Source organism: Sciurus vulgaris (assembly GCF_902686455.1).
Source record: "Sciurus vulgaris genome assembly, chromosome: 6".
Classification (NCBI taxonomy): Eukaryota; Metazoa; Chordata; class Mammalia; order Rodentia; family Sciuridae; genus Sciurus; species Sciurus vulgaris.
Window position 1 is genome coordinate 104,690,451 of NC_136466.1, and position 27,292 is coordinate 104,717,742.

Sequence of the window (27,292 nt, forward strand, 5' to 3'; positions counted from 1 at the left end):
ATTTCTTTCTTGAAAATCAAAGGCAAAAATGTTTCTGTTAAGCTGAAGTACCCCTCAACTTTAACATTAATAATTTTTAAATACATCAAAACTAAAACAAAAATCAAATCCTTGCTTATCCTCATGTAGGTTTCATAAAAGATCTTGATTCCAAAGGGATTGTTATATGAATATTAAAGAATAATGACTAGTTCAATACAGAATCAGATAGTCAGGGGAAAAGAAGCAAGAGCAAATGCATTTTTATTCACTATTTTAAAAATACAGACTTTGTAGCAATTCATAAATTTCTATTATAATAATAAATTGACATTTTAAACCAAGAAAACAATAATCAAAAATTAATTTAAAACACAAAGCAGTATGCTTTGTTTAAAAATAGTTTGCTTTAATGCATAATTTGCTTTTAAAAAAGATTATTTACAATCATCTATATAACTATATACTATCAACTGTATAACTCAATTGTCATTAAAACAAGTTCTTTCAGAGAATTCAGTTTAAACATATTGTGCTTTCCTTCAGTGATTTTCTCCAAACAGTGGTAGAAGTACTCCTTGATGGACTGAATGCAGTAGACTGTTCTTGACTATAAGGAAGCCTAACTTGTAAGGTACCCCAAGTTTGGAAAAGAACAATGTGATAGTAATGCACAACAGTACCAAGTGTTATTAAAAATTCACAACTTTAGGTATTTTTGTTTTGGGTGTCTTTGGTTTAGGGGCATCCAAAATTTCTTCATAGTCTGCACTCATCCCCTTTGCCCAGCGACCAACTGTGATCATTCGATCTGTAAAAGAAAAGTCAGTATATATAAGGAAAATGCTAATCAAATGCATCCACTTAGATTGGTATTGGGTTAGCAAAGGAACTAGTTTTGACATGAATAATCACAAGGAGGGAAGACTCCATCACTAACGGAAAGTGAGCAATTCTGTAATTGATTATAACCCTTGATTTCAGAGTACCACAGGCAATTTCTCATCCCAATTAGGGAAATGTAGCAACTACTTTGCAATGCACAAACTGATGAGAAAGCTCTTTCAGTCTTTCCCAGAGTTCATCATTATAGAGTCAATGATTTCCAAGAGTCTGTAAACAGCAAGACTTATGAAGCATCAGTTTTAAATGCATAAGATTCCACCTGTGAAATTATACAACATCTGCTTGTCAGTCTTATCATTTGGGAAGTGGCAATTCTCCCAGGAGGGAGAATTCAAACTCCACTTCATCATTTCAATCTCATTCCCAAAACTACAGTAAAGACTATCTTATTCTAGACAAGACTGTAAACAAGAACTCTTGGGTTTCACATTTAAATGTTAGGGGCAGGAAATAAGAAGAGGCAGACATACTAGTGTACTACTGTGACTTCATAAAATAAAAAAAAATGTGCTTTTTCCTCAAGAAGCACTGCTGGGGTATCCTACTGCCTGCTTTCTTTAATACAAGATCATCATCATTCTAACCCAGGCAAACTAATGGAATGATGATCCCTACCTCCTCAGAAGTCAGCTATAGGAAGAGCCAACATTTTTGAAGTTATGATGAACAGACTAGTATTTCATCAAGGAGATAATAACTAGCCAGCTGCTGTGTCATTAACACATCTTTAATATTTCTGGCAGTTTCTGCAATCACTCTCAATCATTTAGGTACACACAAAACAAGGCATATATGAGGGCATCCAGTCCTATGAATGTTGAAATTTATTTTCATATTTTAACCTTTCTCTTAGTGAATCAAGACTTTTCTGTACTGTATTACCATTCTGTAACAGCATAGGCTCTATTATGATTAAATTCATCAGTTAGCAAATATAAATATTTATGAATAATATGCTTTGTAAAACAGTGTCCTCTCAGGCTTATTGGTAACTTTGTTTTCTGAGAACAGTAATAGGAAAGCAGGTCATCTTAAGATTAGCAGTACTCCTATAAGCTACTAATAACAAAAGGCAGCAAAAAGAAAAATACTAAAATCACCAGGGACTTACCTGAATTCTGACTTTCAGGGCAATCTTTCTTCAAGTGTTCCACAGAACCACAAAGTTTGCAACCACCACCTATTGAAAGAACGAAGTTACTGAATACTATTCATACTTACACAGGGCTTTCAACATTGCAAAGCATTTTCATATTTTATTTGATCTTTGCATCCCAGTCAGCTATAAAAGTAGCTGGAGCTAGGAACCTAGGTAGGTACAACCATTCCTAGTAATAATTAATTTTCCACTCTTAACTTTTCAGAGTGCTAAGTTTTACTTCACCACTATCTCTTGAACTTGACCTTCTGTGCAGAAGTAGAGAAGAGGAGAAGGGAAGAGAGATATGGTGGAAGAGTTTTGTCCAAGAACCGTGGCACAGAAGCGTGGATCTTGATCACAGTTATAGTCAAGGGTCTGTGGACACTTAGACTTACAAACAAAAGTTGTGTGCAGATGCATTTTTTTGAGGAGGATGTCCACAGTTTTTACTGGATTCCCAAATGGTCAATGACTGTCCCCACCCCAAAACAAAAAAAGTTAGGAATCTCTACTGTTCAACTCTATAGGTCAGATAGGAATAAGCTGACTTTCAAAGAGGTAGGGATCATAATTCCATTAGTTTGCCTGGGTTAGAATGAATCATCTAGGGTTAGATTGAATCAGACAGTAGGATACCCCAGCAGTGCTTCTTGAGGAAAAGCACATTTCTTTTTATTTTATAAAGTCACAGTAGTACACTAGTATGTCTGCCTCTTCTTATTTCCTGCCCCTAACATTTAAATGTGAAACCCAAGAGTTCTTATTTACAGTCTTTACTGTAAGTCTAGAATAAGATAGTCTTTACTGCAGTATAGGGAGTGAGATTGAAATGATGAAGTGGAGTTTGAATTTTCCCTCTTGAGAGAAAGGAATAAAATTAACTTTCAGTTCCTTCCATCTGCAGGCCCCTAGCCCTAATAAAAATGCCCATCTGTTTACTTTAAGTGACATATCAAGATTGTGAATTACAACACACATGGTTTCTAAATGATTCTTGCACTTAATAGTAAAACACTACTGCTTAGAGGTCAGGCATTACTATAAACATGCTTATAATATTAAGTCACTTAGAAAAATGACCCTAAAGGATACAATCCTGACTGAATTTTCAAGTTTATGTGATCTACTCTTCTTGCCTTTCTTTTCTAAATCTAGCCCAAGTTAATTGATCACCCAAAGCCACTTTTGCTCATTAGCCAATTTACCAGGCCCAGGCCTCTTTACCATTTTATATGACACAGTGAAACAGAAGAGGCACTTGGAAAATACAATTTAGTCCTCATAATAGGTAAATGCCATACTTTACTAAATCTAAGACAGCACCAATTGTAAGATGAATCATTATTTCACATAGCTCCCAGAAAAAAAGATGTCTATTATGTGAGACCCATCAATGATAGGATATATTCTGATTTAGATTTAAGGTGAAAAAAAAATGTTTTAAAATCAATGAAATATGAAATAGTTTTCTCATCTCCATTTTATAGGTGAGGAAACTGAGATGAGAGAAGTTTAGTAAGTTGATCAAAGTTTTATAGCTGGTGAGTGGTAATGGTAGGGCTATAACCCCAGTCTGACTGACTCTAAAAGCTAGGTTTTTGTACTGGACTGCAGTGGGAACTCAACACAAGACGTGAGAGGTGTCTAGAACCTGATGGCACCAGCCAAGACATTAACAGATAACAATCTTCTCCTAAAGGTTTAGACATTATAGGTCTTATTGCAGGACCTTAAGACATTAGCTGAGCTAAAATTAAGAAAGTTACATGATCCCATACCAGATAATTACTAAGGAAAAATTCAGAAACAAAATTGAGTAGTGTGTACCATCCTTTCTACCAAAATGGTATGATAGGCTGAGATTAAACACGTAACATTATTTTAAAAATCTTATATAGTTTGATATGTAATCCCTCAGCTTCTGTTATTTTTTTTTTTTTTTTTTTGGAGGAGGGGTAACCAACCACTGAGCCACATCCCCAGCCCTACTTTGTATTTTATTTAGAGACAGGGTCTCACTGAGTTGCTTTGAACTCAAGATCTTCCTGCCTCAGCCCCCCAAACCTCTGGGATTACAGGCATAGCCATTGTGCCCAGCTGCTTCTGTTATGTTTAAAAGTACAAATGTATAACATACTCTCACAAAGAATGTTTGAAACATACACCTTAGTTTTTTTTTCTGATTTATTTATATATCAAGGCATATTACACAAAAAGTCCAATATATTAATAGCACTTGACAAGAAAATAGTGAAATTCTTGAGATTTCACTACCTATCCAAAAATGTATGCAAACCTGATTAAGAGTGTAAATGAAATGACAACTCTGCATGATGATCTGTCATGTTTGATATACGAGGGTAACAGTACTCACCATCAGCATACAGTCCTTTGGGATTATCAGGACATGATCGGGACAAATGCCCCATTTCCCCACAAACAAAACATTTTGCAAAAGGAAATTCACCTGTAAGAATCATCAGTTTGTATTAAGTTGATTATGTATATGACAAGTTATATGATTCACATTACTTTAAAATACTTTTCCTTTTACATAACTTGAAATTTTACGATTTCAAAATATTAAGTGGCATGCTTACAACAAATTCTGTCAACAACAACAACAATAAATCAGTTGGCTTCTTATTGGTCACTCTCCCCATCCAAAAACAAGAAAGTGAAAGAGAACATACCAAGAGCTGGGTCTACTTTAGCCTTGCACTTGGTTATTTCGTGCTCTGTGGACCCACATCGATAACATATTCCAGTGCCCATATCTTGATTTTCAAGGGCGGCTGGGCAATCCGCAATTCCATGGCCAGGTTTTCTACAGTGGAAACATACCTGGGAAAATAAAAACTGAGTTTCCATATTGCAAAACTACACTAATGACTTTATCAATTCTTGTTATCAATATCTTTAAAACATTCCTCATTTTAAAGCTGTTTAGCTTTTTCTAAGACAAAAAAAAAAAAAAAACCTTAATATTTTATTTGTAGAAAAACAAGTGTTTCACACCTTCCTGAATAAAGATGTCATTTCCATCAGAGGATCTCAACACTTTTGAAGATTTCCAATCTCCAAATTCATCAATCTCAGAAACAATGTTATATAGGCTTTCAACAGGCAACCATGTAAATGAACTAAATAAATATGGACTATTCATTTTATTAATAGGAATGTCTGCACCAGAAAAAATGGAGCTTTTTAATGGCTATAAAATTAGCACTCAAATTAATATTTTCACTTTTAAAGTTCACATAATTGAATGAATTTGGGTCAAATGTTTCCATTTAAAGCATGATTCATATCACATGATATATTTCATAGCAAAAAAATTATACTTTTTTTTTTGTTTTTTTTATGTACCAGGGATTGAACCCAGGGGCAATTAACCATTGAGTCACATCCCCAGCCCTTTTTATTTTTTATTTGGAGATAGGGTCTTGATGAGTTGCTTAGGGCCTCACTAAGTTGCTGAGGTTGGCTTTGAACTTGTGATCCTCCTGCTGCAGCCTCCTGAATCACTGGGATTACAGATGTGTGCCACCATGCCTGGTATCTTTATTGTTTTTGTACTTTTCACATACCTTAACATTCAGAAATAGAGGTTTCATTTTTAGATGATATGCACCATATATTTTAAAGAAATAATTTATTCTGATATGAATCATCTAGCTCTTTACACAAAACTAAACAATGTACAGTTATTTACATACTACTCAGCAGTGTAGAGCATATTTTTCTGCCAACGTGAATCAGAACATCAATTATAATCAGAAATGAAAGGTATCTGAATTATTTTACTTAAGCTGGAAAAATAGATATGTATTTCTTGAGTAACAAATAGTGATTTAACTTTTTTTTTCAATAAGCACAGGTGTTTTTTAAAAAAAGCAAATTCAACAGGCAAAATTTTGTACCTCCATCCTTTCTTTATTTCTGCTTAATAACATTGAAGAAGAATGAATCCCTTTAAATTCTACAATAACTTTTACACTTAGAATGATCTAGTCTAAGTGAATAGATATATTTATCCCATCACTAAAGGAAAAGTTACTGCTAAAATTTGGATCACCACAATAAGAAGTCTTGGTTTCTTGGTTAAACATAGATTAGATTATAGAGATCTGATTGATAAATCTTTGTATTTTAATCAATTAATTAGCCTTCAAGAACTGACACACAATATGAGGTATTTTAAAAACAGCAAGAAAATGAATCGACAGGTTATAACAAGCCCATATACTATTTATTAAGCACTCCTTTTTGTGAAAGACATCATTCTTCCTTAATTACAAGCATAAAGCTTTTCTTAATAGGCCTAACAGTAAATGTCTTCAAATGGTCTGCAAACCACCATACTGCCTATGTTGATTAAATTATCTTCAAGTTAGATTGACTTACGTGGCTTAAAAATATTTTAAAATAACTAATTTTACAATTTAAACAAAACTTTATCCTAATTCAAATAAAAATGATTATCTTTTCTATCCAAATTTATCCATAAAGAATACTTCATTGGTATGATCCCTAAATAGTCAATTTTAAATCTGATAATTCAGCCTGTATTTGTGCAAACAGTGCTCTACATTTAGCAATTCTAATAAAAAATGAAAGTGTAATAACTGGCATGATTCTTTTGAACACCCTGCTAGAAGAAGGGAAATTCACTTAGAGAATGGAAAAAATTATATTAAGTATTTCATTTCCTGTGTTTGACATAGTTTCAAATCTAGGGCTAGACACTACAGAAATAAACCTGCTGCCCCCAGCATAACTCAGAATGCAGTATGACCGAAAGAGGGGGCAATTACTAGAGAATCTCAAAGAGTTTTAACTCTGCTGTTACTAACTAGTGTGATTCATGCTAGATCTCTTTTTCTTGTGTCTTGACTTTTTATGGATAAAGATAAAAGAACATCCATCCTTTCCAAGTAATGGGAACCTAATCATCATTTTTAAAATAGTGATTTGTAAAAGGGCTATTTGAAGAAAGGGTTAAGAACATAGCTTTAAAGGCTGAGATCGAATTTCACCTGATACTGGTTAAGTGGCTTGTAGCAAGTTATTTAACCTGCCTGCAATTCAGTGTTTTCTACCCATAAAATGGGAATGTTGCCATCACCTTTATAGTGCTGTGTGATAACCTATCATATATGTGCTGAAATACAAGACCTTAAAAAGATGTTTTATAAATTTAGGACAAAATCAATTAGACTCTGCTAAGACATGTATATGTCTGAGCATACGACTGACAATGTCTAGCTATACAAAGTAAATAACATGGTATGATGATCTCACCATTGCATTTTTCTTTGCTGCTTGTCTTCTTAATCGTCTTCCTTCCCGGCGACTGTCTTTCTTTAAAGCAACTGCAATTTCTTCCCTTACTTCCTGGCGGTCCATTGCTGTCATTTCCCCATTGTGTACCATCTGTGAGTTCTGTTTTAGGTATTCCATGAATCCATTCACATCTTCATTTAAATACTCTTTTTTCTTTTTGTTCTTTTTATGTTTTGCTTGGGGTGCATCATTTTTAAGGGACAGTCTGTTGGCTTCAAGTTGTTTACGATTGGGTAGATTTTGGTTTATTCCCTCCAAGGATCCCTTCTTCATGTCCTCCCATGATGTTGCAGGCAAGGGTCTCTTGTTATGTGTGGTAGTAACTCGTGCCCACCTTGTCATGTTGAATCAGAGGTACCTTATCAATCTTTAAGATAAGCATGGCTGGTTAGTCATCAATTTAAAAAAAAAAAAAACAACTAACTATATGGTACATAATTGTATCAAATACCAAATATAGATGTATATTTAATTCTATGATATGCTTCCAATCATAAATCTGGCACTTGTCAGAGAACCCACCATACTGGTGGAAATAAAAAGCATATGTACTTGCTTAAAATTGGAAAATAATTTGCTAAGAAATCATTTCATGAGTTATAAACCACACAGTAATACAATAATACAGTGAATGAATGAAGTTATTCCTCTCCAAACCTGGCTGTTTATTTTTCTAACTCACTCCCAGTGCTACTTTGTCACAATCTTCTTACTTAGTTTGCTAACACAACAATTGTCCTAGCAGATTAATAAGAATTCAGAAATCTTGTCCTTTAATGTGATTTGCCCTTGAAACCTTTCCTGGCAGAGACAGAAGTAAAACTGGTACATAAAAGTGTTTATAGACACATGATGACACCAGGTCTTCCTCTCTTAATAATTAGGGTATCGGTGGCTTGCAGCCCAGTGGTTTTAAGTCATCTTCAATTAGTTCCTTCACATTATGACTTAAAATATGGTATGTTTAATACTAAAAAGTATATCTTGTTTTTGTGCCTTAATAATATATACTCTAATATTCAGAAATAGAGATATAAAGGAGTAATTTCTTCTACAACGAATTATTTGGCTCTAACATAAAACGGAACAATGTGTCGGATACTTCACAAACTAAGTAGCAATTTGGAGAATTTTTTTTCACTGTGGTGAAGGAGAGCAACAGCGACCATCAATGAAAGATCAACTACTAAGCCCTTCTGGGGGCGGCATCCTGTGCGCCAATCAGCGTGAAAGCCTCAGCTCCTGCAGTCTCAAACACGCTTTCAACTCGCGGAGCGGCGGCCTCGGGAACTGGCGAGCGACGCCACGCACCCCGTACACGCGCTCGTGCCGAAGACCCTGCGGCTGGCAAGAGCGGCCGGAGCTGTTCTAGAAGGGGGACCTCCTACTCCTGAGAACATAGGAAGGAGGCGGCTCTGGGTATCAAGCGGGTTAAGTGGGAGAGCCCGGCCTGGCGGGGTCCACAGCGGCCAGCGCCCCAACAGCTGAGGCCGATCCCCGAGCCGGCACCCTCGGCAGGCCACACATCCCCGCGGTTCAGCCCCACTGGAATTAGGGGGCTCTCAGGGATCCAGGAGCCAGTTCCGCCGCCCTCCCGCGTTTCACACATAGGTCCTGCCAGGTTCGGGGAATCCAACAAGAGGTTCCCCTCGACATCTAGGGACCCGGGGAGTCTCATCTCCGGTGTATCTCGCACACCTTCTTACCACGAGTGAATCCTCCAGAGCAGCCGAGTTAGCAAGCCAGAGAAGCCCGGTCCCCACTACGGCAGCTAGGATATCGAGACCGGAAGCACATCTTCCCTGATAGAGCGTCACTTCCGGCGGGCCAAGCCCATCTGTAGCAAGAGGAGGTGTTGGTTCTTCCGAGCCGGTAAATAGGTATAAGGTTGTGGAACTCCTAGTGTTTGAAGGGCGCTGCTCTGGACGCCGATGACCCAGATATGAAGAGTCACGATCTGTATTGTCTGTGAATTTACAACTTAGTGGGAGAAATACTAGAGTGGGGAAGGAGATGTCCGAAAGTTCCTTGAGAAGGTGACTTGAACTGGACTTTGGAAAACAAACAGCTGGCGAAATTGGGAGTGGGCGGTAGTTATAAACACTTCAGATAGAAGCAAGGTAAAGGTATTGACTCAGTGGGAGTAAATCACTGTGATAAAAGGCAAAAAAAGACATCTGAGGGTTTTGTTCGATGGGGCAGGTACCTCATGGTCCTGTTCAGTGCTACGCGAGCATTCAATTGAAATATTTGTGGCCAAGGAAGTTTAAGAGGTAAAACCTACCTTCCTCAACAACTCATTATTCCCTCCTGGATACCACCACCAGTTGTACTAGTAATAAAATGTCATCACAGCCACACAGTTCAGGACCACTGCTTACATCCCCATCATGATGCATCAATTTTACCCTCTTAAATATTAATCCACTTCCTCCCTCTCTCTCTCTCTCCCGCCCCCATCTTTGTTACTTTTTTAAAACGTGATACTGTGGATCTAACCCACTGCCTCACACGTGCTAGGCGAGCGCTCTACCACTGAGCCACAACTTCAGTCCTCTTTGTGTCTTTTTATCAATATTGCCACCTCCCTTGTTCCCGCTTTCATCAAGTCACCAGCATTGCTGCTGATCTGGGCATTGATTCTTGCCCCACTCCCTCAAATTCACTTTCTATGCCTTTTGAAGTGAAACTTTGAAAGTGTAAATCGGATTGCCAAATCAGATGCATCCTATGTACTTTGTTCTGTTTGTTCTTAGAATGTAGTTCAAACTCTACTTCACTAGCCTCACTTTGCAGTCTCTCCCCATACTAGACCAATCTTCTATTGTATACCCATGGCAGTCTAAACTTCCTGATCGCACTTTTCAAATTTGTAATTACATAATAAGTTGTTTACTGTATTCCGATTACCTGGTACATAATTGATGCTTGGTATCTTACTGCATTTTTTTTTTTGACTGAATGAAGAATAGTGACTTTGCAACATTAGATCAAACTAGAAAGTGTCCCAGTTAAGAGGAAAGATTAAAGTCAATACCATAGGAATACTAGGGTTTAGCATAGAAGATGTCACAAATGTCCTCGAAAGTTTTAAAAGACAAAACAGTCCTCTAGCTCTTGAAAGTAACGAGCTTTTAAAAAGACATATGATAATGTTTCTCATAACAATGATCTTAACCAGCTAACTTCAGGTTCTAAATACCAACCTTGGTGACATTTCAACTTATGTTTTATCTTATTTAGGTGCCTGGTACTTGCACATAACATGCACCACTAGAGGGCGCATTCAACTAAACCTTGCCTTTTTATGTGCTGAGTTTTAGACTAGATTGTTCATTCCTGAAAGTGAAGGAACATCTCAATTTGTTTTTGTGGAGTTGCATCAAATAAAGATTGAGTAACTGGGTCATAGAATAAATCTTTTGTGATTCACGATAAAATGTTACTACTACTACTAGAAATAGCTTTTACTGAATATTTTATAGGTGCCTGCACTATGCTTCGTACTTTACTTTCCTTGCCTAATTAATCCACCTGACATCCTGTGAGATAGGTACTATTGTTTTCTCCATTTTACAATGAGGAAACAAATTCATAGAGCTGAAGTATCTTATCCAAGGTCACATAGGTAGAAAGATGTAGAGATAGACTTTGAACCACTATTATAGATAATTCTGCAATAAAAAATTCATGACATTTTGCACATATACAAATATGTGCATGTAAATGTGTGTGTATACATATAGGCTTTGAACCACAGCTTGTATTCTTTACTGCCTTGCCCTTTTTTTTGGTAGTCTTTTAGAAATTTGTTCGTTTTAGATATATGTGACAGTAGAGTGTATTTTGACATATCATACATACATGGAGTATAACTTATTTTAATTGGGATTCTATTCTTGAAGTTGTACATGGTGTAGAGTTTCACTGGTGATATATTCATATGTGAACATAGGAAAATTATGTCTCATCCATTCTACTGTCTCTCCTACTCTCTTCCTTCCTCCCTTTCCTTTATTTACCTTTGTCTAATTCACTGAACTTCTCTTCCACCCATTCTTGTTGTGTGTTAGCATCCACATATCAGAGAAAACATTTGACTTTTGATTTTTTGTGATTGGCTTATTCACTTAGTATGACATCCATCCACATAGTGGCAAAAGTCATAAAGTCATTTTTTTTTTAATGTTACTACCTTGTAGTACTGCAGAGGATTGTTTGTCTACTTAAACCTACTTTAAAATTTACTGAATTTCCTGTAATCCGAGCTGCTTGGGAGGCTGAGGCAGGAGAATCACAAGTTCAAAGGCAGCCTCAGTAACTTAGCAAGACCCTAAGCGACTTAGTGAGACCCTGTCTTAAAATAAAATATAAAAAGTTCTGGGGATGTGGCTCAGTGGTTAAGCACCCTTGGGCTCAATCCCTGTGGCATGCACACATGTATACATACACACAAAACACACAAATTACCAAGTTACCCTTACCCATGTGAGATTTTTAAATGTATTTACTTTTATGATTCAATTTCCCCTTTCATTTATTGAAATTCTATTCTCGTATTATTTTTGTAATATAAGCAAAAAAATGTGAAGAGCCAAGGTTTTGATTGAAATCCTAGTACCTTATTTTAAATATTTTATATTTTAAAATATAAAGAGTGACATGTATACCAAAAAAGATGAAATATAATAAAGTAATTGTAAAACAAATGTTCATGCATGTATTACCCAGGTTGAGAAACTGACCATTGACAGATATTCTTTTAAAATACAATAGTGTAATTTTTTGAAATGCAGTAATTGTTTATGATTCAAACAAAAAGTTTTTTTGATGATGTAAGCTGTCTACAAAGCATTTTTCCTTATGATCTTATAAATTCTAGATAAAATGTGAAACCAACTACCTGTGGATTAAGATGAATAAATAAACAGATAACTGTGAAGGGAGTCCATATATGTAGAATTCATTAACACACGACTGAGTGCCCCTTTGTACGTATGTCTGGCAGAGTAGCACTTGCCCTGAGAGTGGACCACAGTCATAAATTGGTACAGCAGAAATAGAACCAAGAAAGGAGCATCCAACTGTACCTGGACATGGGTGTGGGGAGAAATTGTGAAGGGAAGAGAACCACAAGCTGAAACCTCTACTTATATGTATGAATCCCATACAAGACTAGGGCTAGTCCTTGAAGCACACCTGCATACAACAAACTCAGAGTCTTAAAGAAATGAAATGAGATTGAAATTGCCACTCACAAAAAGTGAGACAAAGCCTCTAACACAAGTCTAAGCAAGTTGATTGCCTTTATTATTATTTTTTTCTTGAGGAGTAAAACAGAACTCAAAGTATGTACAAAATAACATCTACAGTGTCCAGGATAAAATCTAAAATGGCTTGATATGCAAAGAACTAGAAAAATGTAAAACATTCTCAGAAGAAAGTAACAACAACTCTAGGATGAGTCAGATGTTGGAATTATCAGACCAAATCTGTAAAGAATCTATTATGACTATGCTTAAGGAAGTTAATGAATGCTGTAAACAAATTAAAAACAGGAAATCTCAGTATGGAACAGAAAATGTAAGAGAACCAGCTAGAAATCTTATAATTGAAATATGATACCTGAAATAAAAATTATTCTATGGTATAAGTAGAATGGAAATAACAGAGGAATCCATGAGCTTGAAGATAGCTTAAGAGAAATTATTCAATCTGAAAATGAAAAAAAATTTGAGCTACAAAACATGTAGGACATTATCAAAACTCCTAATCTGCCATAAGTCACAAAAGAATGTGGACCAGAAAATTTATTCAGCTAGTCCTCTTTGGATGTATATTTTTATTGTTTACAATCACTTACTATTATAGATAATTCTGCAATGAAAAATTCATGACATTTTGCACATATACAAATATGTGCATGTAAAATGTGTGTGTGTGTATATATATGTATATGTATATGTATATATATTTCCCAGGAGTAGAGTTGAATTTAAAAGTATGCATTTTAAATTTTTGTAGATACTGGCCAATCTTGTCCTTAGAGTTGTACCGATTTACCCATCTAGAAGTAATGTGTTAGAGCATTAGAATTCCATGCTTCCCCAAAGACTGTATTGTCACACTTTGGCATTGTTTTCAAACTGCCATAGGTGAAATTGCGATGATGATTTATCTGAAGTGTCATTTCATTTATTATGAGGGAGGTTGAACATCTTTTTATGTTTAGAAGTCACTTGTATTTCTTTTTCTATAAATCAGCAGTTCATATCATTTGCCAATTTCCTATTGGGATATAATTTTATTTCTTACTGATTCTGGGATTTCTGGTATATTCTATTAATCAAATACTCTTTTTAAACACTAGATGAGGAATAGAAGAAATACAGGAACCTTTCTAGCACTTAACACACCATGTTATCTGCCTCCCTGTCTAGACTGTAAGTGTGTGGACCAAAAGAATAAAAAATGATATAGATCCAAAATTATATGACCCCTTTGTGTCTTATGTTAAATGTTTAACATTTAGAAGATATTATATTTTTATTGAATAGATATAAGAAGAAAAGTGGGTGCTTTTATATTTGATAAATGAGTGAATACTAAATTAGAATGTTTTAAAACCAGTTGGCTAGTATGGTTTAAAACTGTAGTAACAACAAGTAAAAGAAATAAAACAGAAAATTGGGTAACCATTATCTTTCATAATAATTCTCCTAAGTTTGTGAAGTGACTCTTTGCTTTGGTAGTACTCAACACAGAACTGACTGCCATCCCTTGAAGGACTTACCTGTTCACTGGTTTTTTGCCCCTGGAATGCACCAGGTGCAGCATAGTGGGATGCTGCTGATTTCAATGAATTCAAGCCTTAATTTAACAGTCAAGATGAAAAGATGCAAAAATGGTATTAAAGAATACCTGGAGCATGAATAAATGTTTATGCACCAAATAATTCCATTTTACATTTATTTTAGAACAAAATACAGCTTTAGCTATACTTTGAATTTAATTTTAAAACATCACAGTTAATGTTTATTTTTTTCCATCCAGAAATTACTCAGGGTAATGATATAGTTTGTGGAAAGAGAAGAACTATAGAAACATTTTAGGAACCAGTAAGAATTGCTTTTAATCCTACAAACAGATGAATTCCCTATTATAATATTAATAATAATTTGCATTGTAATAGGATATAAAGGGTTGCAAAGTATTTTTACTTGGAATTTCCAATTATTCACTTCACAAATACTTTTCAACTGACTCTTAAATATATTTTAAGGTGTCCTGTTAATGCACATTTAAATTCTTAATCTACAAATGTTCAAAAACATTAATTTGATTAATCAGTATAAAGCTTATTAAGAAGTCTACCTGTAAGCCAGATACTTGAGTAAATGTTCCCTCTGATCTTTCAAGCATGTGCTTAACTGTCTGGTACAACTTAGGAGGCATGAAAGCTTAGTTGCATTGACTTTTGAGTATTTGAGAAGACAGGGGTTTATGTATAGGGATTAAGGATCAGCTTATATACACCCAATTTTTGTATGAGTAGACTCCCTAAAAAAGAAAATTTGTTATTTCTCTAATTTGCACTGTATAAAACAATAACTATAGTTATACACTGCATAATGATATGTATCAGTCAATAACTGACCACATATATAGCTGTGGTTCCATAAAATTATAATGGAACTGAAACATTCCTATCATCTACTGATAGTGTAGCATGTGACTCGTGTTTGTGGTGATGCTGGTGTAAACAAACCACTGTGCTGCCTGTCGTATTAAAGTATAGTATGTACAATTATGTGTACATAATTCTTGGTAATAAATGGCTGTTATTGGTTTAGTGTACTCTTTCTACTTATAAAAGCAGTTTACCGTAAATCTGTATGTCGTTTTATACTGGTTAGTGGCTTCACATATCTCATGTTTACTGCATCTCTTGATTGCATCAAGAAGCCACATGTAGTGATTGACCTTTACCATCTAGGTTTGTGTAAAGGCACTCTATAATGTTTTCACAACAACAAAATCATCCATGACATCTTTTTCAGAACATATATTGTTAGCATTAAGCAAAGCATGACTGTAACTGCTTAAATCAGGGCCTGGTTGTGGGAGTAAATGGTGGACTGGTGTTTGTAAATACAGTGAATTCTATCTCTTACTGCATGGTTTTTAACCACAGAGAAATTTAAATCTATGTGAAGCTCCTTGGAAAATATTTTCAGAATGTTATCATCCACCATCTATCTGGGAAGACCAGGGAAGATACTGTGTGAAGATACTTTAAGATATTTTATGGGAGTAGAGTAGAATTGGGTGTCTTGTTCAACTAAAATACAGAATTTCATTTTCTTATGAGACATGCTTTCCATATTGTAAATCTCATAGTCCTGTACTCAGACAGGGAAGGTCATGTTCTGACAGGCCAGTAAAATCCTTGTTGCCATGAAAGTTGCTAACACTGACATGGGCACTAAGATAGATTTGGCAGTCTATATTTTGTGCGCAGAAAGAATGGTTTAATGCTCTTTGAGGACAGGGATTATCTACTTCCTCAGTTCCTCTTGTAATAGCCTGCATAGAGAAAGCTACTCAGTATTGTTTTAAACAAGTAGCATAAAGTCGGGTCTTTTACACACACACATATGCACATACATGTGTATTATATACATACATATGTATGTATGCATATACTATTTTCAGAGGCAGAAGGAGAAAAAAGGAAAAAAGACAAAATAGAGAAAAGGTAAGAATGGATACAGGCTTAAAGTGGAATAATGCTGAGGGAAGGTAAAAAGGGATAAGCGCTTTGGTTGCTGTAGAATAGATAAAGCAGGAATGTGAAGCAAGACGTTTATCCACACCTCTGAGATAGCCTTTCCCATGTGAAAACCCGCTTTTATATCCAGTCAGTTCATCCAGTCAGATTTTCTGTAAAAACTATCATGACAAGATTTGAGGGAAAAAGCGTATTAATCTCACATGTTTGGTAGTATACTTTCAAAATATTCTGCCATTTTATTATTTGTTTTCTAGTCCCTCTCTTTTTATTCCTTTGTTTACCCTTTCCACACTTCTATTTGTTAAACATTAACACTCCATTTTAATTGTGGTTTTGATTGTACTTTCATCTATTGTGCTTTATATTATATGTTGTGGTATATGTTAAGTGGTTGGTTTAGAGATTTATACACACACACACACACACACACACACACACACACACACACACACTGCACATCTCTGCAAAATCCACTTGGAATCAGTGTTTTCCCCCTACAAGTACAATGTAGGACCTTTATTACCCTATCAGTCCTCTTTATGTTCTAGTTAGGTATTACTTGTATTTACATTGAAAAATCTCATCAGAAAATGTCGTGTTTTGTTTTCAAACACTGAACATATTTTGAAGAACTCAGAAAAGAAGTCTATTATATTTATCTAAATATTTACTCTTTCTTTTGTTCTTCCTTCATGATTGTCCATGTTTTCTTCCGATGTTAATTTCCTTCTGTCTGAAGAACTTTTAGCAATTCTTCTAAAGCAGGTCTTTTGGCAACAGTTTCTCATGGTTTTTATCTTAAAATGTCCTTATGTCACTTTTATCACTGAACGATATTTCCATTGGATATAGAATTCTGGCTTGACAGTTTTTCCTTCAGCACTTCAAAAAAGTTCTGCCCTCTTTTGGTTTCTATGGTTTCTCATGAGAAATCTGTAGTTGTCTGAATAGTTGTTCCTCTGTAATAAATATGTCATTTTCTTATTGTTGTTCTGGGTGCTAGAAGTTCACTTTCCCACTCCAGTTAGAAGGAGGATCTTCTGGAGCTTTCTGTTTGTGCCCAAGTACCCCCTTCCAGGTTTGAGCATTTGTCCAAGCTGGGGGCTACCAGAGGGAAACAACTGTTACAGCTGGTTCAGAGGTACTGGGAATTCTAATCTTCCCAATCTTCCTGCTACTATTTTTGATTCCTCAAATAGCAGATCTTCGTGTTTTATTTATCATTGCATGCAGTGGAAGAAAGGTGGTGTGGTGTGCACTTACTCTATCTTATGTGGAATTAGAACCACTAAATCATCATTCCTTCCCAGATTCTCTCTTGGTAATAGGCACTTGGTCATCCTGGTGAGAGTGCTGTGGGACCAGGAGTGTCAAGGCCCAGCCTGAGTTCCATCATTCTAGCTGTGTTTTACACCAGAGTGAGCAGTTGTGAACTCAGCAGCCAACTTAGCTATAGAGTAATTTGGAATGGAGGGCAGTGAATCTTAAAAGGATTAGAACCAGATTTTTCCAAATTAAGATGTTTGTATTTTATTCATTAAAGTAATGAAGAGTTATGGTCTTCATTGTTTAGGTTCCATAAACATTCATTCATTCATTTTTTTATCCCATAAAATAGATCTAAAGAAGAGGATTGTATATGGAAAAGTGTATGTAATAGTACTCAGCATCCTCTGGACACTTACTGAACTCCACTGGAGTATACAGAAAAATACTGCAAAAGAGAAAGGAAATGAATTAACGACTCTACTGTTGGAAATAAAATTAGATCCAGATCAGTCATATTTTAACATTCTTTTAGTACTGGGAATTGAGCTCAGGGTCCTGCACATGCTAGGCAAGTGCTTGAGGGATGAGCTATAGCTCCTTAATTTTTCTTCCTTATATGTAATTTTTAAAATGTACTTCAATGAGTATGTGTTACATTGAGAATCATTTATAAAGAGTTTCATTTATAGTTTTCTTTGTCCATGGAAGTTTTGACACAGCACATGAGAATTTCCAGTTATATACAGATTCATAGAAACACATAACTTTTAAAATCCTATCTCCTTATTTTACAGTTCAATAAACAAGTCTCAAGAAGTTAAGTGACTGCTATAGAATACAATGCTTGTGACAGAGTTTTGTTACCTGACATGCACATGGAGATGGCCCTTTTTATTTGCTTTATTGGTTGTCTCACCAAATAACAAAGTGGCAAGCATTACTGCTTGATTTCAGAAGTGAAGGAAAATGGTATCTGAAGTATCTAGCAGGAGAAAACCCATTAATGGAAGTTGCTTGAGGTTGCCTAAGCAATAAAAAACAGGAATAATATGAAGTTGTGTTCTCCCCTGAAAAGCTTGAATCTTTTCATATTCTTGGTTTAAACATGACAAAGAACAGGATTGGAACACTAATCACAAAATGATGAACGCTTCTGATTCACATCTCATCCTCTTCTGGTGTGTCTCTCAAGTCCTAATCTTGCCTTTTAGAAGTTAGGGTGTCAAGTGCTTCAAATGACTATTTAAACCTAAATTACAACTTAGTGGCAAGACTTGTAAGCTTTCATCTATTCTCTGAAATGAGGACTTCCTCCTCCTCCTCCTGTGCCTGAGGAAATGATACCTGATATGACCTATGGATTGTCCATTCAAAGGGAACAATGGGAGGTCCTATAGTTATAAATGGAATTCTATAAAGTGGAATAGGCAAGGAAAGAGTGCTTTTTCATAACTACTATTTGCTATTGCCTTGTTAGGTGCTATAAATATTTTAAAATGGCAAAGTTCTTGCTTTTAAGACACCAAAAGCCTAGATGGGTCAGACATGCAAACTCATAAACCATAACAAGGTGATAAGCATTATATAATAACCAGTGAAGGAATTGCAGTGGTAGTATAGATTAAAAATACATTAATTCTCCTTGGGAGATTTGGGGGTGGGGAAACTTTATGGTACACAGTGTGTTGTGTTGCAGACAACTGGAGAGAGGGTTTAGGGAGGTGAGGAGGAGGAGGCAGTAAAAAAGAAGTACCCAGCCAGTCTACCATCGTCTCCAACAAACTGAAATGCTTTGTAAATTGCTATGAATGGTAATATTCATTAAATGCCAGTACTCATGAACAGTAATACTTATTTGCACTTGGAAAAGCTAAGATATGGAAGGCTTAACTAACATTCAATTTGTCAAAACTGGATCCAGGATTTTAAATATCTAATCCCTTTCCTGTGCTCAGAGGTTATGGCCATGTTACCTTCCTGCTGTAGTTTGTATATTAGTTCATTTTATTATTTGCTAGCCAACAATAAAATACTTACAGATAACTGACAGATAATCATCTTTCAAGTTCATGTGGTGCTTAATCTCACAGTATCCCTATTTGGAAGCCACTGGATTCTCTACCCCTCAATCATGATGAATATATTCCTAGATAAAAACAAGGTCCTTATTGACTCATAAAAGTGCTGGCAGCTTAAAAAGGGGAAACCATCGTATCAGCAGTCGAATGAAAAATTGGGATCAAAGAGAGAATGATTGTTAGTTTCTTTAAAAAAAATGGGTTGGTAAAAGACAGATAAATCAATCTCTTTTTAATTAAGCAACCCAATAGACCAATAAGTTAATATTGAAGAGATGTGCCAAGGAGTGTGTTGAATAGAATATGTTGTTTAAATAAAAACTTAAATAACTAAAATTTTTACCTGTCTACCAGAGAGTGATGTGATTGCACTGCTAACTAAATTGTTGCCAAATGAATAAAATGTATAAAAGACTTTAATACCAACCCTCTTTTATTCATTAAAGTCTTCTTGTGCCTCATTAATTTTAATGGTATAATCTAGTTCTGATTGAAGTGCACCTGAATGCAGTTAGTGCCTCATCAGCACTGATGAGTTCTAAGTAATTCAGGCCATATCTGCAGAGTACTCACAGATTATGTGTCTCCATTTACATCTGCTTGGTGCATGTTTGTCCATGTCTTCAGAAGCACAGCTCTGCATTCCAGGAGCCTGGCATCTTCTTTTTGGTCTCACCTACATTACTTCCTGTTTTCATAACTGCTTTTATGTTAGCAAGCTGAGTTTGGTGTAAACAAGGATTTTATGGAGATGCCAAAATTTGGCATTTCTTCTTGAATTCATCAGATTGAATATAACCAGAGCCTGTGAGTCAAATATATCTTTGAAAAGTAGGAGTTTGATATATATGTTCAAAAGTAAATGAAAATATTAATTTGCTCACCATAACTCTGTTGCATGAAACTATTTTAAAAATCTCTTATTAAATCCTGCTTTTGTACTTTCATAATTACATCTTTTAAATTAGACTTACTCATTGTCAAATATAGGTTGTGTTTGCAATGAATATACAACAGATTATGATGCACTTCAGTATGGGTATTTCTGTTAACACTTTGATAAGCAATTCATTGAACAAGGTCAAACCTAACCCCATCCCCATCATAGGAACAAACAAGAGGACTTGGATGTGAGTTGCGATGGTATAAAGATTTCTCCAGTGATGCTGAAGGCATCACTAGGTGTTATCTCTTAATCCTCCTTTTCTAGCTTCCATAATAACCATTTGCCTTTTTTTCCCTTAGGTTTTTTTTTTTTTTTATCAGAAAGGATAAAATGGAGTTTATTTAGTTTCCTTTTCTGAATTGTCCAACTCCAGTCTTGTCTCCCAGGCATTTCTTTGATTTAGTTTTACAGATGGCTTATTTCCATTATGAGCAGATTTTTCTAGCTTAATTCTCAGGTGATAGTCTTATTTATCTCTTTTTTAGGGTTTTGAGATTCCCAAATAAAATTTTAAAACCCTGGATTCTTTTCTGAATATATGATAAATGGAATAAATATTTCAAATGTTGAGAAATAAGGATTACTTCATTTCTATCTTACCTCAGTATCATAGCAGGTATTCTGTAATTTATACCAAAGTTTTTTCCATTAAAATTGAATAACAGTTATAGATACTGGTTCACATTAAAAATGTTTAATTCAATTTTAAAATTTAAGAAATTGTTCTGAAATATTTTTAACATTCAGAAAGACTTCTATGTCTAAGTACCACAGGTAAGAGAAATCAGTGTTGTGAAGGAGGTAATCAGTCCTGAGAACGGAAGGAAATGAATCTGCTTTTACACCACAGGGCAGTGAGGAATAAGTGAGACACTTAGATGCCTTCTGGTATTTACTTCCTTCTCCCACTGTAACTGACTCAACCCTGACCTGAGAGGTTGTAATTGTCAAGGCCTCAAGACTGAAGGTTTGACTCACATACAAGGTAAACCACCAAGATCTGTCAAGGTGATAGATGAAGGTGAGGGAAATTTAGAATGGGTAATGGAAGAGAGTGAAGATAAGCACCTGTTACATCAATAGGGACTTTAGTTCATTCCACTAACATTCTAAGATTTTCTTTAGAAGTGAGACCCAGGGAAGCCATGGAAGTGCTGCTCCCTAAAGTAAATCTGTATGGTTCACAGTGGACTGTAGTGGTCATAAAAGCATATCACTGAAAAATCCTTTTGTAGAAAGCATAACTGACTTTCCCAGTTACTGCTCCTCTGGATGAACCATCCTGTCCATACTAGGCCAGGCTTCCTGTAGACTGCTTCAGCTCATAACTGATCAAGTATCATCCTTGCATTAGAAGATGCAAGATTCTCCCAACAGTAGTAAAGACTCCCCATGGCCTGATTGAAGCCTTCTTAGTTTGAGACTTTTCCTACCCATCTCTCTTCATCTTTCATAGTGATCTGAAAGTATCCACATTTGTTTTACTCTCTTCTCACAAAATCACTTTCATGTCGAATCCTGTCTTGGTATTTGCTTCTTGGCAGCTTCAAACACAGTTAATATTTATGTTTAAGTCCTCTGGACTCTTCCTGACACTTTGTCTATTTATTCTGTGGGATACTGAGACAAGAATGTCATGTATTTGTTTTTTGTTTGTTTTTTAAATGTTTTAAATTTGTTCTAATTAATTATACATGACAGAATGCATTTATGCATTTTGATAAAGCATATATAAGTGGAGTAAAATTTCTCATTTCTCTGATTGTACATATTGTAGGATCACATCAGTCATGCAGTCATACATGCACATGAGGTATTAATGTCCCTTTCACTCTACTATCCTTCCTACCCTCATGCCCCTTCCCCTCCCTTCACTCCCCTCTACCTAATCTAAAGTAGCTCTATTCTTCCCAACCCTCCCATTGTGAATTAGCATCCACACATCAGAAAAAAAAAATGACTTATTTTGTTTAGCATGATATTCTCCAACTCATTCATTTACCAGGAAATGCCATAATTTCATTTTCCTTTAAATCTGAGTAATATTCTATCATATATATGTCACATTTTCTTTATCAATTCATCTGTTGAAGGACAGCTAATTTGTTTTTAAATTGTAAGTATTAGCAAATATTATTTGTACAGATTGATGGGATTCACTGTGCTATTCCCATATATACATACATTGTGTATTATTTGTGTCCATCCACTTCTCTTCTACTCTTGGTTTCCCCTCCCCTCCCCATAGAACTTTTAACACAGAGTTTGGGGGTTCTTTGCAGCTCAATATTTTTTTGGTAGTCAAACTCCCAAGCACCTTGAACTCGGATCTCTTTCCTCTACTTAGAGAGGTATGTCATAGGTAAACTCTAAAAATTCTTATAAACAGTCAGAGGAAAATAGCAAATTGTACATAGATGAACCGTTCACATGACCATAGATTTTTTTATTAAAAAAAAAAAAAAAACCATGGCAATTGAAAGGCAGTAGAACAAAATAAAGTACTCAAAAGGTTAAAAGAAAAAAAGACAAAAAAGGGGAAGGAGAGAATTTAGGGTTTATTAAGCCAGATAATTAGGTTTGTGTTTTCCAAACTCTGATTTTCATCCCATTAATATATTGTAAAACCAATAGTGAACTGCAATTAGAATTTTCAATTTTGTGAGATGGTGCTGGGAATTGAACCCCAGGGCCTCATGCATTTGAAGCACACTACCACTGAGCTACACTCTGAATCCCTAATGAGTTTTTGGTATCAGGGATTAAACCTATGGTGCTTAACCACTGAGCCACATCTCCAACTTTATTTTATTTTATTATTTTAAATCTTATTTTGAAACAATTCTCGCTAAGTTGCTTATGGCCTCACTAAGTTGCTTAAGCTGGTCTTAAACTTGTGATCCTCCTGCCTCAGCCTCCCAAGTTGCTGGAATTACAGGCATGTTCCACCACACCCCCTAAGAAGTTTTAAGACTAGAAGAGAATAGACTAGTATAGAACAAAAAACTGTCAGAGTGTATCTCTAATAGTAAAGTAAATATTGCTACATAAAACTTTCATTTGGATTTTGCATACATTTGCTTGCATACTCACATATGTGTATGGTGGGTTCTAATGTACAATACATTTCTTTCCATAGTTTATAGTAAAAGGAACAAATATAAGTCACTGTTTGAAATTATTTACCATCATACTTTGTAAAGCAAGAATTATTTCTATTTTACAAATGAAATTAAGACTATGTCAAATAATTTGCTTTCTTTCAGTCAAATACCTGATTAGTGATTGAGTGTAATGGAAACCTTTTGAACTTTGAAAAAGAACATAAACTGGGCAGGGTGGCACATGTCTGTAATCCCAGCGACTTGGGAGGCTGAGGCAAAAGGATCACAATTTGGCAACTTCATAGAGACCCTGCCTCAAAATAAAATAAAAAGAACAGGGAAAGTAACTCAGTGGTAAAGGCCCTGGGTTCAATCCCCAGTACAGAAGAGAGAGGGAGACTTAAAACTTCACATTCACATACACAAATTGAAATAAAGTCACAAAATTCAGTTCTTACCTGGAATGTGAATTTGACCAACCACCAATCAATGTCTTGTGCTGTTCTCGTTAACAAATGCAATTTTAACAACAGATTTGCTGCAACCTCCTCCTTTATTCTTTTTCAGTCTATAAAAATCCGGACCCCTTAGACTCCATTCAGGGAGCACTAACTCTGGGTGGCTAGAAATTGTTCCCACCAGGTGATCATCCTTACATGGGCTCCGATGAACTCTTTGTTCTCAGACTCAGTGTGCTTCAACTTGTCTTGTAGGTGATCCCTCAAAACAACTTCTTTTGGCTTCCTTGAAAGCATTCAGACATTTTGGGATATTTAGTCTGAGTAAAGAACAGTCCATTCACTGTAAGCAGATGTACTATGGCAGCTTAGAAAGCAAGAAGACTCCTGTTTCTCTTCCCTGTGGAAGAGAGCCAGCATGATTTCTTGACCCCTGAAGCCTCCTACCTGCTTTCTGCCCAGACACAAGGTATACTAAACTTTAAAAGGCAAATTTAAAGTGACTCAGAACCATGCTCTGTTCCTATCATTTCTTGGTGAATATTGATTGAACATGATCTTACTTAGTTAACAAGAACTATCTTCATGCTATGACCACTTTGACTGGAAGATACAACATTCAGTTTGATTTTTAATTATTAGTTAAAAGTCCCTTTATCTCTTCACCAGACTCATCTTTCACGTAAAAAAAATATCTTTTCTTTTCATGGTCACATAGCCAAGGTGTTTATTTCTTGTGGCAAATTATAACTTACCATGACTGTGAACAGGATCATATCACTCAAGTGCTTGGCAATGTTTGAGAGAAAAGAGTTTCCTTGTATCCAATTCAAGTGCTATTACATAATCTGAAAATTGTCTGCAGAGTGGTTGAGAAAGTATATTTGATGAATATGGAAGATTTCAAAGAAAAGTGAAGTGCCACATCAAGTGTTTAGCAAACCATTGTAAGCTTGGTTTTAATGACTCTTGTTATGAATATTTTGCTTTTGAAAAGTAAAGTCACACAATCATACATTCTTGGTAATACACTGTCAAACGGCCCTACAAATCAAATCTTTCAAATGTAGGTAATTTGAGGATTAAGTAGTAACAATCTAAGAAAATCAATATCGAAGGCAAATGTCAGTGTGGTTATTGATGACTGAGGGTAAGATATGGATTAGATAAAAATTCAGCAACAGAAAAGGAGAGAGTTGTTACCTGGAATTACCTGTACATTAGGTATTCAGTTAATTTTTGTTAATGATGCTGCTTGGGATTTATAAATCAGGAGATTTGTTTTCTTTTTGTGTCAGTAATATGTTTTATGCCAATGCTTGTCCCTTACCTTATCTTCTGAAAAAATGAAATGTTGGTGGATGTGTCTGTCTAATCTCTTTGACTCATTTATGCCTGTGTTTCTTTAGCTATAGATTTTGCCTTCAGTTGCCATTTAGTTCATAAGATCTTTCAGAAGAGGGACCATCAGTCCTGTTGACTTGCCCTGAGGATGATGTTAAGGGATATTTGAAACTAGATTATTATAATATTATAATAGTGATTTCTTTAATTTTAGTGTTTACTCAGCAAATAATTGGGCAGGGCACTTGCTATGTAGTGAGCACTTTGAAAGCAAAGTTTTCAAATACTAATTATAGTTTTATCCTCCCAACAATCTAATGAGATGATAAAATTGCTCTCATTTTACAGAAAGGAAACTGAGGAACTGAGAAATTAGGTCACTCACTGTCATGTGGTATAAGAATTGGGACTTGTTTTCTAGCAATGTGGCTGTACGGCCAGTTTGCTTACCATGACACCACAGTTTTCTCTATCCTTTATCCCTCTGTCCCTGGAGGGTATCAGCCACTGCCCGAGTTTGGGATCCCTCTTTATCTCTATGCATTGGTTAGAAACAGCCTTCTACCACATCCCATTCAGAACACTTATATCAGTGTGATTTCTTCTTCTGAATTTCTACCAATTTCAATTTCCAAATTTCTACATAGCAATTTGTTGCTCAAAAGTTAGAGTAGTGCCTATCAGCACCACCACAATTATCTTCTTTTTAGCCTCTATTTTTCTTAATATAGCAGAGGGGAAGAAGACAAGTGCTATATTATAGCATTGATTTAACTATTGTACCTACAGTGCTCACCTACTATGGAATGCAGAACTTGATCTTATTCTTGTTTTTCAAGCTAATAAAATTTGTCTTTTGCATGTAGAGCAGGTTCTTAACTTGTTACGTAATTAATTACCCCCACGTCCTCTACCACTTCACCCTCCTCTATCCCTTCAGGTTACAGACATCACAAAATGGATGGAAAAGAAAAATGAGATTTAAGACAAGGATCTGCAGGCTAAGGAAATAATTCAGCCTTTAAATTTTACTAAGACCATTTTTAATATTTCAGACATCAAAATTTGAATTGCTTTTGAGAGACAGGATATATCACTGGACATTAACCAGACCACATATTGGCAACAGAACTCTCATCACAGTCTCTAAGGCAGCCAGTTCAGGAAGCCAAATCACAGTGTCTGCAGCAATCAGCCCAGTGTGGTCAGGACTTAGTCAATGACAGCCAAATTCTCCAGATTTTTGCTCCAGTCAGATAGAGCCAAGTGTTTTTTTCCAAATTCATCACTTAGGATACCCTGCTTCTAAGTAGTCTGCCTCCAGCCTACCATACTTACACCCCCAATTAGAGCATGCCTGACTTTCACTGTTTTTAAGTCTTTGCCAAATGCAACCAGTGGTGGCTGATTCCTGCTATAGCAAGCTCTAAATAAATAAATAATCCCTGTCCACATTTGTATAGTGTTTATTTTTACCCATTCAAGAAAAATAGTTTGTTCTTGTTCTATTTTCCAGAGCATTGATTATTAATCAATTTCCAGTTGTCTATAAGGAATTTGTTAAAGGGTTGACTATATTTAACATCTAGATAGTTGAAAGGTTATCTAGATGTGTGTGTAAGTGGTCTTACAAATGTTAGTTTAGCTGGGTGTAGTAGCGCATGCCTGTAATCCCAGTGGCTCAGGAGACTGAGGCAGGAGGATCACGAGTTCAAAGAAAGTCTCAGCAACTCAGTGAGGCCCTAAGCAACTTAGAGATACCCTGTCTCAAAATAAAACAATAATAATCTGGGGGTGCTGGGGATGTGGTTAAGCATCCCTGGATTCAATTCCTGGTACCAAAAAAAAAAAAAAAATTGCCTCCTGCTACTTATAATTAGATGTATTTCCCCTTCTTAGTAGTATTAAAAACTCAGAGAAACAAAGA

The 27,292-nt window shown here is 35.6% G+C and overlaps 1 protein-coding gene across 3 annotated transcripts; it reads right to left on the minus strand.

Moving 5' to 3' along the window:
* Window positions 1-218: 218 nt before the first annotated feature.
* On the minus strand, window positions 219-9,186 carry ZCCHC9 (zinc finger CCHC-type containing 9). Of its 3 annotated transcripts, none has more exons than XM_079145184.1 (6): window positions 9,079-9,186; window positions 7,331-7,739; window positions 4,720-4,870; window positions 4,401-4,493; window positions 1,997-2,065; window positions 219-790 (listed from the first exon to the last, which is right to left on the minus strand). In XM_079145184.1, exons 2-6 carry the CDS (start codon window positions 7,712-7,714, stop codon window positions 672-674), a joined length of 816 nt encoding a protein of 271 aa, XP_079001310.1. In that variant the 5' UTR covers window positions 7,715-7,739; window positions 9,079-9,186; the 3' UTR covers window positions 219-671. The 3 variants fall into 3 exon arrangements, with proteins under 3 accessions (XP_079001310.1, XP_079001312.1, XP_079001311.1); XM_079145186.1 differs by having other exon boundaries at window positions 7,331-7,730; window positions 9,069-9,161; XM_079145185.1 differs by having other exon boundaries at window positions 9,071-9,158.
* Window positions 9,187-27,292: the final 18,106 nt, after the last annotated feature.